The sequence below is a fragment of the Polypterus senegalus genome, chromosome 7 (assembly GCF_016835505.1).
Source record: "Polypterus senegalus isolate Bchr_013 chromosome 7, ASM1683550v1, whole genome shotgun sequence".
NCBI lineage: Eukaryota > Metazoa > Chordata > Cladistia > Polypteriformes > Polypteridae > Polypterus > Polypterus senegalus.
The window spans coordinates 148515438-148531395 of record NC_053160.1 but is presented as its reverse complement, the minus strand read 5'-3'; the positions used below and the strand labels follow the sequence as shown (position 1 = coordinate 148531395).

The 15958-nt window shown below is 37.2% G+C and overlaps 1 protein-coding gene across 1 annotated transcript in view; it reads left to right on the top strand.

Moving 5' to 3' along the window:
* The window catches only part of LOC120532913 (receptor-type tyrosine-protein phosphatase delta-like), a 468738-nt gene that overhangs the window by 333550 nt on the left and 119230 nt on the right, over positions 1-15958 (top strand). Inside the window, 3 exon segments of the mRNA XM_039759401.1 lie at positions 14547-14573; positions 15119-15194; positions 15197-15232. Coding sequence (XP_039615335.1) covers positions 14547-14573; positions 15119-15194; positions 15197-15232 — 139 coding nt within the window.

Below are 15958 nucleotides of genomic sequence, written 5' to 3'. Positions count from 1 at the left end.
CTTACATGAGTGTCAACTGATGTACAGTTATGTTCTTCTCCAGAAAGCAGCAGAAAAAATTCTGTTCAGTTTTGTTTTCATTGCTTAAATAATATGTCCACCATACTGTAGATGACATTTTTCTGTTCTCTATGACTAGTTTTTATTAGCAGCTCTCACATTCATTTAGTAATATTGTAAAAGATATTTTGTTTTAATTGATAAACTGATCATTTGTCTTAGTCAGCGAGCAAGGTAAGCACCTGCTCGGGGGTCCCCAAAATATGATTGAGCTCAACACGCAACGCAGTGTTACTGGTAAATGGTGTAGTGTGTGCCTCAAAGACAAAAGTACAGCTGCAGAGTAAGGTGTGCATCAGACATTTCTTTAATCTATTATGAGAATGCTTTACTCAAATGTGAAAAATCAGACTGATGGTTCTTTGACATTTATCTGTAAACAGAGTTGGGATCTCAAGTCCTATCACTAATATTCATTACAGTGCATCAAAAAAGTGACATTGATTAAATCTGAAAACATGTTTAAAACAGCAAAATTTACTTTAACAATTGTGCTCCAAGCCTTAATATATTTTTTTAAATACTTTTCCGCAAAAGCTAGTCTAGCATAATTTACACAGCTATTCTGGATACAGTAATATATTATATTGTAATATATAAGATATTGTAATCTGACAATCACAGTTTTATTAATAGAAGTGCGTAGAGGACTGTGGTATTAGAAAAGTTTGTTTTAGAGCTGTTCAGTTGCCTTTCACTCTTCATCAGGTGTATGACTGAAAAAGAAAAAACAAATAGGTTAATTATGCAATGAACTGGGTGGCCTACAAGAATGTAGTCCACAAAGCTTGGTGTTCACACTGATGTAACTTTATGGCACATCTGTCTTTTGTGGTAATCATCACATCATCTTACAAAGACTTCCTTCCATGCATTCCACTCTTTGACAACCTTTGGGGTTTCATGGTTTCAGCGCATTGCTTACAGAAGGAATCACTAGTATGTCAGTCTTTCACCTATTACTAAATTGCACATTTTGCAGAGGCACATAAAATGGGATATTGTTCCATGAATCCTTCAGGTGTCAACTTGGTCCACAATTGAAATTCAGTGGTCCAATGATTACGGCATGTCTTCTCTCCAGCAGGTACACAGGACTGACCAAAAAAAACAAAACATCTCTGTGGACTTCCTGCTAACATCACCTGATTGTGTTTGCCTCTTGCTAAAACTAGGGGAGGCTTTTTTTTTATTTTTATCACCATATAAAACGGGTTGGAGAAAACAAACCTAGAGGAGAGAAAAGGAATGAAAGATAAGTGGCTGGGAAAAGAAGTCATTAGAGAAGTTGAAGAAAGTATTGAAAGTTTGGTCAAGTATTTAGAACTGGAAACAAACGTGAAAGAACACAAACAGAGAGGACATTGTAACTGTGATCAAACAATACAAAATGTTCTACAGTAGACCAGAGTCTTTGACCTTAATGGTTGAATTGTGCTTTCCGAAATAATGTGCAAGACATTGCCTTGTTTCTCCTACAGTATGTCGTTGGCTGAATACTTTTTTACAAGAAATGCAGTAAATAAGATATTTGGATTAGCAGGAGGCCCTCATCTAAAATATTACAGATTGTTATTTCCAGATGGACAAGATAAATATGAATTTTTGGTGACTGTAGTGGCTTATGTTACAATAGATAGAGTGCCTCTGTAAGGACTAGTTGTGTTTTCAACACAAGAAAGATGAAAATGTCAATCAGCGACCTTAACTAATTAAATAAATTTAATTAAAAAAGAAAAGATGTTGTTAAAGGATTCATCGTTGCAGACCTAAATATCCACATGTATGTTGTTGGAAAGAGAGGAATTTTACCTCATTTAATTAATTATCAGTTTTGCCTTCAGCCGTGCCGGCAATTAATTAATAATTTGGTAATTTACATTCCTCAGGGGGGACTCCAGGTGTTATGCTTTTATATCAAGGTTACTGAAGCACACTCATTTTAAGAAACAGAATAATAAGATTTATTGACAAACACAAGGATTATAGAAACATGATAGCTGCATATTTGACAACATATAAAACAGGAAGCAAGGCAGACAAACACATAACAGAGAAAAGACTGGCTATTTACTGGCTATTTAGAGCTCTAATTTATCTTGGCAGAGATAAACAGTTTTATGATATAAGATCTTAAAGTATGATGTCCAATGCTGTGTAGAGTTGTTTATTGCTGTTCCTCCAGGTTAAAGTGGAGGATTCTTCATATGCTGGAGTGCACTCTTAGTTTGGCTGCATGGCCCTTTGTTCGTAGTGTGCTGTGATGCTGCTTCTCAGTCTTCTCAGACAGGGCTCAGTCACTGGCACAGAGCTTGGCTTGGCAGAGTGAATCTTAGACCTAATTTAGAGTGTCCAGCTCCAAGGCTCTATGGAGCATAGCTTCCAGGCCAAAGAAACGCTGTGAGCTCCTTGCTCCAAAGAGAGTGGATGGTTCAGCTTTCTGCACACAAACAAAGCAGGTTGTCATCTTTCAGTTCCCCCAAACGGAAGAGGATTGTTAACTTTTCACTGAAAGATAGAGAGTATCTTTCTAGATTTTAGGTTACAGAGCAGCAACAGATTTCAGGGTGAAAAAGAAGAGATGAATGTAACTAGTTTTAAAGGGAGTTGTAACTTCTGAAGATTGGATTAAAGTCAGATTACTGTTACAGATATATTTTGTCACTTAAGTACTTCTTGAATTATTTCTCTTTGTTCAAACTTGGGTGTCCATTTGTGTGTCTTTATGTCTGAAGGAGTCTGCAGAAATGTCAATTCAAATCTGATTTACACTTTTTCTATTAGATGAAGTACAGAGCTGTTCCAGAATGCTATAAACAGTAGTAAAGCCATTCACTCGGGAATGCAGGTTGGGGTTGAAGCCAAAATTTTGCATCCTTATTAAATCTGCTGTCTAAAAAATATGTGTACTGCTAAAATCCTAGGAAAATGAGCACTGCCCAATTTGTCATACAATAGAGACTGTAGATAGTAAATCAGAATATGTATTCTAGGGGAAACCTCATAAGAAAGTAAGTTGAATTAAATCAGGACATACATAAATAGATCTATTTTTGTCCCAATGGGAAAATTAAGCTTTTCACAGAAGCTCAATAAATATAACAAACAACAGCAACAACAGCAACCTCCCTCAAATAACACACAAGGATTACAGAAATGTAGAACGCTTCTGACTTGACTAAAGACAAGAGAGTAGTTACAGTTAGCCATTATAAAGGCATATTTCTGTAGATAAGATACATCCCTGGTAGCATTTTCTAACACATTTCTATGAAGTAATTATGCAGTTAAAAGTACTCAGTGTTAGAGTGTCAGGGAGAGGATGCGCACCATTGTTCATAATGGCACTTAGTTTTCTCTTCTACACTACTACCTCCAGCAGGTCCCATAACTGAACCTACCTTCTTATATTGTTGATTAATCTCTTGAAGTGATGTTACCCAGTCAGCACACTACAGTGTAGAAAATCACACTGGCCATAACAGAGTTTTAGAACATGTAAAGTATGTCACTACCCACATTAAAGGAATGCAGTCTCCTAAGAAAGAAGAGTGGGCTCTGACCTTGCTTATATAGTTCTTCTGTGTTACCAGATCATTCCAGTTTGTCATTAATGTGGACCCCCAAATAGTTGCAGCCATGCACCACCTCTACATTTATTCCCTGAATATAGGGTGGTCCAGATCTAATTATGCAATTTTCATTACGCTCTAATTTACTAAGTTTATTACCTAGAAAATCACCTGAAAAATCCCGGACCATCGAGAAGTGTGCAAACTGACGACATGAAGAATCATCTTTGTGCCGAACTGGAATCGTCCCCGCATAAATCAAAGTCATCCAGACGATCTGGATCTGCATAATTAGATCTGGACCACCCTGTAGTTACCGAGGGCAGATGCTCATTGGAGCAGCAAAAGCCAATAACCCATTCCTTGGTTTTGATGTTACATTGCAGACAATTCTCTTTGAATTTAGAAACAAAGATGACACTCTGCTTTCTATACTCTATGTCATCCTCCTTGACAGTACAACGCATTAGTGTAGAATCATCAGAGAATTTCTGCATGTGGCATGTTATAGTCTGAAATGTACAGAGTAAAGAGAAACGAAACTGTTCTTTGTGGTGTACCAGTGGAACTGATAGATAATTGCATCTTCTACTTAAATCTTTGTCCAATAGGTAAACTGCATTTGGTCCAAGTGGTATTCCATTGGTAATAAAATTAATAATATTAAAGGCTGTAGTATTCCAAACAACAAGTTTTTTGCTAAGTTAAAGCCTCATCAAATTAAGCCATTAGCTGTATATCAAACCATCTTATCAATGCCCCCATTTAAATACTAAAGGGAATTTTGTATTTTATACCTTAATACTTTATAATTTTATATTTTAATTTTCAGTCTGCACAGCCATAATTATACAACTTTGAGTGTAAAAATTTTAGTTTTAAATTTTTAAGGAATAAACTATACTGCATATATAGTTCTGTAGAGCAACATTTCTTGTCTTTGGTTTGCTCTTATGGGACTTACCTGATCATACTTCCATTTCTTTAAATGTATGCAAAACATCTTAGTCTGGAACTATACACAAAAAAACTACCTTTGTTAACTGTGTGACTTGTTCATTTAGCTTACGATCATAGTTCTTTTTTCTTTCCATTTTCATTTCTAATGACACAATGCTATTTTCCATAATGTGGCACTCCCATCATTATCTTAATGATATCTGTTGTCCTACTGAATGTATTCTTGCCGACTGCCATCATTGCCTTGTTTTTTGTTTTTTTGCCCACTGTCTTCTCAGAATGAGTAGCAGTGAAAGTGAGTGAGTGAATTGACCACCTACATCTGTGTCTGGTATGGGGACTGTAATGCCTCAGATCATATTTCCCTACAGTGAATGGTGAGAGAGGCTGAGAAAATTGTTGGGACATCTCTCCCTACCATACTGGAACTCTACAGCAAACTGCTAAAAGAGGGCCACCAACATTATCAGAGGCAGGCCGCACTCACCTTAACAATGAAGTGTCTGCCCTTTGACACAACTGCCAGATTTTATAAAAGGTTTTGTCTCACAAGCCTTTAGACTCTTAAACAATGATGACTCTGTTAATACAGTGCAATATATAACTCAATTGTGTGTGGTTTCAAATGACAAATAAAGTTAACTTTGAACCTTGGTTGGTCCAACCAACCCATCCCATTGATCTTATATATAAAGCACTAAAATAAATTGCAGCCAGGCTCAAATTAAAATTAGTTAACCACCATCAAAGTTATTTCTTGAGTGCATTATTTTTGTTTTGTCTTCTTTCTTTCACTTTACAGGCAGGGTTATCTACAGTCTATTTCTCTGATTCCATCTTTATATTCTTGATACCAATCACTCCTTTCATGATTGCACATGTGCCCTTCGCCTTTCTTTACACATTATGTTGCTACTTTTTGGTTTCTTACCAATATTCTCCTTTAATTTTTCCTGGCTCCCCAGATATATTATTGTTCACTTTATACTTCTTATTTTCCTTCCATAGTAGCACTGCTTCTATCCTTCATAAGTTGCAATCTGATTCAACAACTGACCAGGCACAACAAACTCTGCTCATTTGCCACTTTGTTACACTTTAAGTCAATTTTCATCATTCGTTTCAAACTTCTACATCAGAGACAAATGATCATCCCTACTTACTGTATACCCTTGAAAACAACAGTTTCAATTTTTTTTCTACTTCATTTTAGTTTACTATATCCATCTTTGCCTTATTCTATATTCACAATCCTTTTTCCCTACATACTCTCCTTTTCCATTATTTTTGGTTTTCATGCCACCTTTCTTGTAAACTTTATTTAGCACTGTGACCTTCTTGAATATATCACACTTTTTTCTGCAGTTCACATAATACCTATAGCTTCCACACTGATTCAGTTGTTATTAGTTTGTTACCTTACATCCCTATTGTTTTTGTAATATAGCCACATTTCCTGCTCATACAGATTACAAAAGATACAAAAGTATTGTCTTGTGTATTTATTGTTTACCACTCCTTGTAGCACTATCGGCTGACTTGGGTATTTCAGCTCCAGTCGTGCTTATAATGCCTGTAGGCTTCATGTTTGCTCTTCTGTATTTTACAAAGGCTAGCTTGCATCATATGTACCAGTGATGTTACTTGCACTGGCCACATTATTTTATGGTAGACAACCACACAAATATACAATTCTTAATTAACATCTAAACTCTAATTGATAGGATAATAAAGAAGAGTAATCAGCAAGGCTGTCAGGTTATAAATAATGGTTATGCAATTGATTTGGATTAGAATACTGCGCATAGTTTTATACTCCACTTATCCTAGTTACTTGCTGTGATCTCATATCTATCTCCATTCCAGTTTAGTTACTCCATTGTTCCTGATGCTGCTTGAATAAGCTCTTTTCCTACCTGTCTGTAATTAAATGAGAAACTTCTGAAAATAGACAAACAGATAAATATTGTCAATCTGTCCATTACTTTTCCCCAATACACACACACACAATTGTAGTTCACATTAATCAGGCATTATAATAGATGGTTAGGGCAGGCCACACATGAAGCCAAACTCAAAGCAATAAGTGACAGAAGAATTCCATGTGAATTCTGTGATGCACACAGACAACCACACACCCTATATGCTGAAGAGTCATTCGGCATGTGCTTTGGCTCTGAGACCAAAATGATAAATTTGCATGCTATTAAGAGCCATTGACTTCCAAGTATATTAATAAATTCAGACTGTTGAGATGTAAAATAATCACATTTTGCTTGTGACAAACATGAAGAAATCAGAATAATTAAGCGGATTATCCGTAAAATTAAATTACCTGTAATATACCGTAAACTTTGCCTGGGGAAGCTATGATTTTGAAAATCAATGAGCATGATAAATTAACTGAGCCGCATTGTATAGGTTAATACTGTGGGTGCAGAAACACTTGCCCTTATTTTCTGTTCACTTTTCTTTTTATAATTTCTTAATGACTTGTTAATTGTTTCATTTATTACTCAAAAGATTCCAAATGTTGTCATTTCAATACCAATCCACCAGTACTTCATCGTTAAGAGGGCCATAGTTAGTACGGTACCCTCTCAACTCCTTGATCTGAATCCCATCCTGTTCTCCATCTGTGTGGAGTCTTCATGACCTAACCATGCCGATGTGAGTTTTCTCCACTGCAGTTCCCACCCATGTTTCTTAGGTTGAATTCAAATTCAGAAATGTCTGTGTATGAGAGAGACTTGGTGTGTGCATGGGTGGGCGCTATTATAGACTAGTACTCCTTCTGAAGCTGGTTCTTGACTTCACGTGAGAGTATACAGTGTACACCAGACTACTGCTTCTCCCTGAAGACAGAAAGTCACTTTTTTATTTTTTCCTGTTTGTTAACTATGTGGTAAAAGCTACATCTATGCACGGCATTCTTTTTTTGAGTATATTTCTCTGGATTTAAAAATTACTGTTATAACTGTCTGCTTGCTCTGGACTATGTTAACTTACTGGAGTTCTGGAACTTCTGGATTAAAATCTGCTGAGGAGGTCTTCATCATGAGGCTGTATAAACCTGATTGTTTTACCCACCTATCCAACTGCTGTGAGCCTTTTACCATCCTTTAATGACTTGCTGGGCACAGCCATCAACAGTGTGTCTGTCTGCGGGGGGACTGTCAACCTCAACAAGAGGTTTACTTAGCTCGGCAGCAACATTCATGTTTCAGGTGACTCTTCATATTAAGTCAGTAGATGGATTGGGTGAGCATGCAGGGTCATGAAGTCACTGGAAATGGATGTGTGGTGCTCCCGATATCTCTGCAAAAGGATGAAGGTTCAAGTCTTTAGCGGACTGGTACTCCCTGTTTTGCCATATGGTTCCTAGGCAAGGACACTATCCAGTGACCTGATACGAAAAATGGACTCCTTCAGTACTGTGTCTCTTCAGAGAATCCTTGTGTAATGCAGATTTGACTTTGTATTGAATGAGCAGTTGCTCATGGAATCACGAATAATGCACATTGCCTGTATTGTGAGGGAATGGCAGTTACAGCACTATAGCCATGTGGTGCAATTCTCCGAGGGTGATCCAGTTCGCCAGGATCCTCTTTACTTAGTACCGGAGCAGCTCTTCCAGGCCAAGGGGATGCCCATATAACACCTGGCTATGGCAGATAGATGTTCATTTCCGGAGGACGAGACTGAACCATGTGTCTTCCTGGGGTGGGGTTGCCAACCAGGATTCCAAGGTGTTTTATTGTGTGGTGGGTGCAGCAACATACTGTACCAGAGCATGCTCCCCAACCTGACCTGACCTTCTACCACAATGCCCAAAACCTCTTGACATGGCCAGTGATTGAATTTTCAGCAGTCTTTTGTTTACTTGGGTATACTTGCTATCAACTAACTATGTGATGTAGGGCTTGTCAGTCTTGGCTAACACATCATGTACTGTAGAATCAAAGGCTGTTGCTGTGCTATAGCTGCGGAGTGTTCTTGAATTGTTTTTTTTTTTTTTGTTGACATTTTCCTGGCTTTTGTCAGCCCTGTACCTCTGATGAATTTCCTTCCTGGTACATATTTGTTATGGCACTAAGATATTCATCATCTCAACTGTGAAGTATGAATGTGCACCTTCGGCTTGATTGTGTGATTTATTATCACTGTAAAGCTTGTGAGATTGTGCAACATTGATTATAATGTTCATCGCTTCTCTTTGCCCATTACTAAATATGAGAGATGCTAAAACATTTTTGCATGCTTTCATTCCTTCTCACTTCAAATATTTTAACTCCCTGTTTGCTGGCCTCCCTGTTAAAATACTTACTAGACTGTAATATATCCGGACCTCAGCTGCTAGAGCCTTCGCACACACCAGGTGAACAGAACTCATAACTACTGTCCTTAACCATTTGCATTGACTGCCTGTTTCTTTACTATCAAACATAACATGGTACCCATTACTTTTAAAGTTTTGCATTATCTAACTCCTGTATATCCTTCCCAACTCCTTTGTAGATACAGTCCTCCAAGTGCCCTTAGGTCCTCTGGTACTGGACTCCTAATGGTCCCACAAACCAAACATTTTATGGCCTCCCACTTCTGTCTAGAACTCTATACCTCAGCAGCTGCATCACTGACTGCTCTTCACTTTCTTTTAAAACTAAATTGAAAACTCTTCTGTTTAAGGAATATTTTTCTTCAGTCTTAGGTTTTTAACCCTCGTAGAATGTGATTGTATTTTGACTACATTGTTTGTTTATTAATTGTTCTGTTTTGTTGGCTTCTTATATAGTTTAACTATTTTGCAAAATGTCCTTGGGTTTGAAAAAGGCTCTATGTAAATAAAACATAATAATATAATTACTATTATTATGGAGTTGAAATTGGTGGATACATTTCATGACACATACAATTATGCTTAAGGGATGTCACAAGAACCATTAATCCAGTACCAAGTTGATACCCAAGTTTCAAAACCATAATGGGTACTAGGTTTTTTACAGTATCAATAGTAGTGAAAAAGTCGATAGACAAATTTCTCTGGAAGGAACAATAGTACATGAGAAAAGTGTGAGTAAAAAACTACATATAAAAATTGCTCACAGTGGTGATGATACAGCACCATATTAAAACATGTTGAAAAGAAAATAACAGAGAGGTCATGTTTGGAAATGCTTTGTGTACAAAGCAGCAGAATTTCAGTATGTGATTGAGGGAATAATGCTTATTATAATTTAAAAAATGCCAAGTCACACATACAAAGGCATTTGGTATCACCACCTTTATCCCATTGTGGAGTTATTTCAAAAATAGATTTGAACGACCAAGAGCGATACACAGTTACTAAATCTTGATAACTTCTGGAGTACATTAGTTTTAAGCAACATGACACCATGTTAGCCAATGTTGTTGGTCTCTGTAAGCTTCCAAGAAACCTCCTGGTGTTTACAATGTAAACATGGCCTATTGACTTCAATATCTCAGGCCAGAACATGGTCTAGCAACACCAGATACTAGAAGATGGCCATTGTCCCTTTCTATCCAGAGCCCCGCTGACTTTATTATGACACCACAAATTATAAGTAAGCTATTCACTGTAACAAATTTATTTAAGGGAGGTCGGTACCATGTTTTATTGTAAAATTTTGGACCATGTCTGATCTAGCTATTTATACTTTGATATCACGCACATTGTCAAGGTATACTGGTATTTAGTCACAGTTACAGGCATTTTACAGTTGTTGTCTATAGTAAACAATGTGGTTAACTGTGGTCATTAACTTTTCATTCACTTTCACATATTCTCAGATTGGTTCGTTTTAATCTGTTGCTGACTTTTCATCCCAGTCTGGACATAATATATACACAGTTTTCATGCTCTACTTGTGTCTGCAGGTTTTACTGCTAGTGGTATGATTTTACATCAAACATCCCTTAGATGTGCTTGTTAGGTTAATTAATTACTCTAAATTGCTTTGTTGTGCTGTGTGATTGTTGCCCTAGTCAAGATTGGCTCGTGCCATGCTTCCAGTATTGCCAGCTTGGCTCCAGTATCCAGCTTCGTCCCTAAAATTGAATTAAGCAGGTTTGAAAATGTACAAACAAATGGCTGAATAAACACAGATTACAAAACAATAAGAGGTGTGGCAATAAAGTAATGAGACTGATTTTTTATTTACCAAAGTTTTTATTTTTTTCAAACATCAATGTTATCCCCTTCAAAGTAGTTCCCTTGGGCAGCTACACACCGATGGAGATGTTGTTCCCACTGTTGGTAGCAGCGCTGGAAGTCTTCAACCGGTATGGTCTTCTGCATGTCCGTTACACTCTTTTGGATGTTTTCTAAAGTCCCGAAATGACGTCCTTTGAGGACATTTTTCAGTTTAGGAAAAAGGAAAAAGTCACACGGACTAAGGTCAGGTGAATAAGGGGACTGGGGAACCACAGGAATGCCTTTTGAGGTCAAAAATTCTGTTATGGAGAGGGCAGTTTTTCAGCACCATTTTGGCACAGACCTTTCGCATGTGCAAATGTTCAGTCAAAATTTGATGAACGGTAAATTTGTTCAAATTTAATTGTTCACTCAGCATTCTTAATGTTAAACGATGGTCTGATCTCACAAGAGTGTTCACACGTTCGATGTTTTCACTGGTTTTCGAAGTTGAAGTCCTTCTTCATCTTCAACGTGTTTTCTGCCTTCCAAAAATGATTTGTGCATGCGAAAAACTTGAGCTCGGGATAAAGAATGTTCCCCATAGGCCTGTTTTAACTTTTCAAACGTCACACTTGCCGTTTAATGGCACAACGTTGCTCCAAATTCCGCTGTTCCATTTTGCGTGACGCACAACCAAAAACACAACTTCGCTAATAGCAGTCACAAAATCACGTAGTTAACGGAAGGAGTTGAAATTCGCACTGAGCTATGGGAGGGTACAGATACACGTGCTCTATCAAGGACAACAACGCAGCGTTGCCAGATCGCTTGCAGTGTTGCCAGTCTCATTACTTTTCTGCCACACCTTTTAGCTTTTCTAATGCAATTACATTCAGACCTACTGTTTTATTACCACAATGACATCTATTTGTTTGTGAAACAGGACTAACTTTTTTAGATATCACCCTCAAGAGTGTTGCATTTGCAAGATGTCAAGTAATCTCGTATTATTTCATTGATCAGCACTTTCGCTTTAAGTGAAAAGCTAATGAAAAATAATTAGTTATATCTTCAGACGTTGGTGGCACAGTGCTGCCTCACAGTATGGACATCAGAGTTCATGTCCCTGGTGTTCCCTGTATGGAGTCTGTATGTTCTTGCCATATCCACGTGCTCTGGCCTCCTCCCACTGTCCAATGACATGCTGGTTGGGTGGACTGGCATTGCTGTGATGTCTATGTGTGTTCAGCCTGTGATGGGCTGGCCCTTTTTTCAGGTGTTGCTCATGCTTTACTCCTGATAATCGCTGGATTAGGCTCCACCCCACTGAAACCCTGCTTGATTTAATTGGGCTTAGAACATGATATGATAAGAAGGTTGAGAAGGTCTACCATATACATAAGTATAGTATTATGACCCCTAGTAGTCAGTACACATCAATGGATGGATATTCTGTTTATATATAGATAAACAGAATATCCGTCCATTAATATGTAGTGACCACTACGGGGCATTTCACAGGCCTAACCCCTTGACACAACTTCACAAACACAGTTCTAGGTGGAAATAAATGGTTTTATTTCCACAAATACCATTTATTATACTTATTTCTTAACCCCACAATTCCAACAATACAACTCTTTCCTCCTACACATCTCACAGTTGAGGTTTGCCTTACTCCTCTCCCAACTCTTGACACCCAGGGGATGGCTTAGCAGCTATTTTTCAACTTAGACCTGAGAGTACTTCCCTTGTAACAAGACTGCCATGTGGAAGCACTTCTGGATCAGGTGGAATCTCCCCTTAACAAAGGAGACTGTCCCAGGCGGAGCCCTGACACTCAAGGATTCTAACATACCTGCCCACCAGAAATACAGCTCCCATACAGCCTTGTGGGTATCCAAACAGGAGCCATACCAGAGAGATGCTGTGACCCAGGGTATAGGGAGAATACATGGCCCTGGGAGGCAGTCTCCCGCTGTCATTCTGCTACAATGACCTCCTGAATGAGAAAAACATCACAAACTAACCAGTCCTTCTGCATACTTCTATGGTACTATTGTATAAGAGCCATCTACCCCAGCCTGGATGGCAACCAATCCCTTTGTATGACAACATATATATGATTTCTGTCTGTCTAACAGTTGCACTCTGTTGGTCGTATTCAGCTTTGATGTTTGCAATGCACCACCTTTTTAAATGCATGTAGTAATAAAAAATAAAAGTGCAATGCATTTTTCATCTCAACAGTATCACAGACATTAGCACTGCTGTTGAGAATCCTGTACTGTCCTTTATAATTGAGGCAACAGATAAATTAACAGTGTAACTTAATAAAGAAAACTGTATTTAGAAAAATATGACAGAGCAAATACTGATGTCATGCAAGTGTAGCAAAATAAGAGCAGGAATAAATCAATTAAATAAATAACAATAAAGGACCCAAGTTTGAGACCCCCACAGTCAAAACATGAGCTACTTTGATCTGTGTGACAGCCAGTGTGATCTGCTGAGAATACTACTTCCAGTATCAGCCTTTCTTATTTTCAGTCATTATTTTATTATTTAGCATTTCCTTTAGTAGGTTATAGTGTCACTTGTATACACCACCAGTTGGAATGAAAAATTCAGTACATTACATTAGTAAGAACCCCTTGGAATGTACATGCTGCGAATGAAGTTCTTGAGCGAGAGTGAGTGACATTGTAGGTGCTGTGGGCTACAGTTACACTCTGTTGAATTCAAATAAATTAGATGCACCTTTTGCACTTATTAAGCTTTAGACCCATAGTCCACGATTTACCATGAACTGGGCCAACTGTTACTGTAAGCTGAGGACAAAAAATTAAATATGTTGCATATTTTTCAGTGCAATACACTACACTAGCATTCTTGTTATTGTGCATGCCTCATAACTTCAGAGCCCTGAATTTAAATCTTATCCTGTGGTCTTGTCATCTTCACGACCTTTGAGTAGAGCCGCTTCTGTTCTGAGTGGAAGAGTATGAACTGGGGATGCTTCCTGGGCACCCCTTGGCTCAGAGGACAGAGTCCCCTGAAAAAAGGATTTTGCTCAGTAGTGTGCAGTTTCTTATCATAGAGACAACAGAATGATAACACAAGATGTAAAGTATATTTGTCAGATAAAGTTGTATGTTCCCTGTTCAACATGCAAGAATGTAAAAGATTTACAGTGTAGAATATAGAACTGTTGCAAAAATACTATGCTTTTAATGAGAAGAATTTCGATGAATGTGCTGGACATTTCAGCTGCCAAATTTGTTCCTGAATCTGTGGTTTTCATCTGTAGTAATTAAAGAAATGATTAATATTGAAGATTTTCTGAAGGAATTTTTTAAACATGACTATGAAAGATGAATCGGTTGAAGGATGTATGCTTTACAGACTCCTATGAAAATTAAACTTTCTCTCTAATTCTGTAAACAACATTAATGCATCTGCATAGAGCTAAATGAGAATTATTTCATATATTCTCTTTTACAGCAAAGCACTATTTCTTTACTGTCATGTTTTTATTTGTAACAATGTTAATGATTAATACCATCTGGAGAATTTATCACATCTTGATATCCAAGGTTTGCTGTTTAGTGTTAATCTCTTCCAAGCATACATAACTGCGTGTCAGATAGTCTTTGTAAATTGTAAATTTCACTGTATATTATTACCGGGTTTTTGGGGGGGGGGTTTGTTTTTTTTTTTTTTGAGACCCAGTTTAAATTGTACATTTAGTTTTTTGTTTTTTTTCTTTTTTCTCTGTTCTTGTAAATCTGAATCAGTTGGAATTTGATGATGCTACTGAACATGTGAGTAGATTTAATTGGATGCATTTTTTACGTGTGCATCTTCGCATGTTCTTTTCAGCTTCTTTTTCATTGCTTTTGATTTTGATTTCCAGCACATATTTTATAAACAGTGTATTTGTGTATTTTCAGTTTTTCAACTGGTTTGTTCCAAAGCATTTGCATGATATTCTCTGTTCTGTGCTCTAAGTGCTTTGTTTGCCATTTTGATGCTGTTGATGATTGCTAGAACTAATGTCTTGAAAACAGGACTTGAGATTGTTAGATTGCATTAAGATCTTATTAAAGAAAATTTAAAGCTTATATATAATAAAACTCAGTACAAGGGTGTATTGAATGTATTGTGTAACATCAAACAAGAAAATCTGTAAAGTCAATTTTTGCTACATGTGATGCTATGCAAATCTAACAAAAGCATTTTAATATAAATGATAAAAAATACCAGTAGGGCTTTTTTTGATTAAATAAAACTGTGTTGCTTTTTATTGTTTTTAAACATTTTTTAAAGATACAAAGTTATTGAAGATTTTGGGTTTTTTTGTCTGTAGGAGATGGTAATTTCTGGTCTGCAGCCTGAAACAACATACTCTGTCACTGTGACAGCATACACAACTAAAGGAGATGGCGCAGCAAGCCCAAGTTGGTGTCAACAACAGGCGCAGGTAAAACCTCTTTTTAAAAAATGTAAAACAAGGTCATGTAAAAATAAACATGAATCATTTTGACCATTGAAAAATAAGACAATTAAATAAACCTTTGAAACACATTGTTATTTGATAAAAGAGAAAAAACAACTAATTTCTATAAGCGCTCTTCAAAAAGTATCTTCATTTTAGTTCAAGGCATTGCAAATTCATTAGTTTCTTTTCAGATTTTCTGCACTCAGTGGCTACTTTATTAGGTACACCTTCCAGCGTAACACTAATAGCCTCCTCTTTCATGCAACCAATCGTATGGTATCAACTCAATTGCTGAATATAAATTCTGCATGACTGTGTGGTCGAAAACTTTGCAGAAGCTGCGCGATGCTATCAACATCAGCATGGACTAAAATCCCTAAGGAATGTTTGCAGAACCTTCTTAAATCCATGCCTCAAGAAATTCAGGATAATGTGGTGGAACAAATTAGGTCACACACTGTAGTAGATGGGTGTTCCTGATAAAGTGAGCACTGAGTGTGCTAGCAGTGGTAGTAGTAGTAGTAGTAGTAGTGTAGGTGGTATTAGTATGTTTGGGAACAAAAATATTTTTTGTCTGAGTGAGCAATTGGTTATGAATCAAATTTTCACCTTGTCAATTACCCATTTCTCCAAGTTGTAATGTGAATGCCTCTGTCATTGGGAACAAAGGTCGTCCTAGCTTCTACGTACTTCTAATGGCTGTCCTGA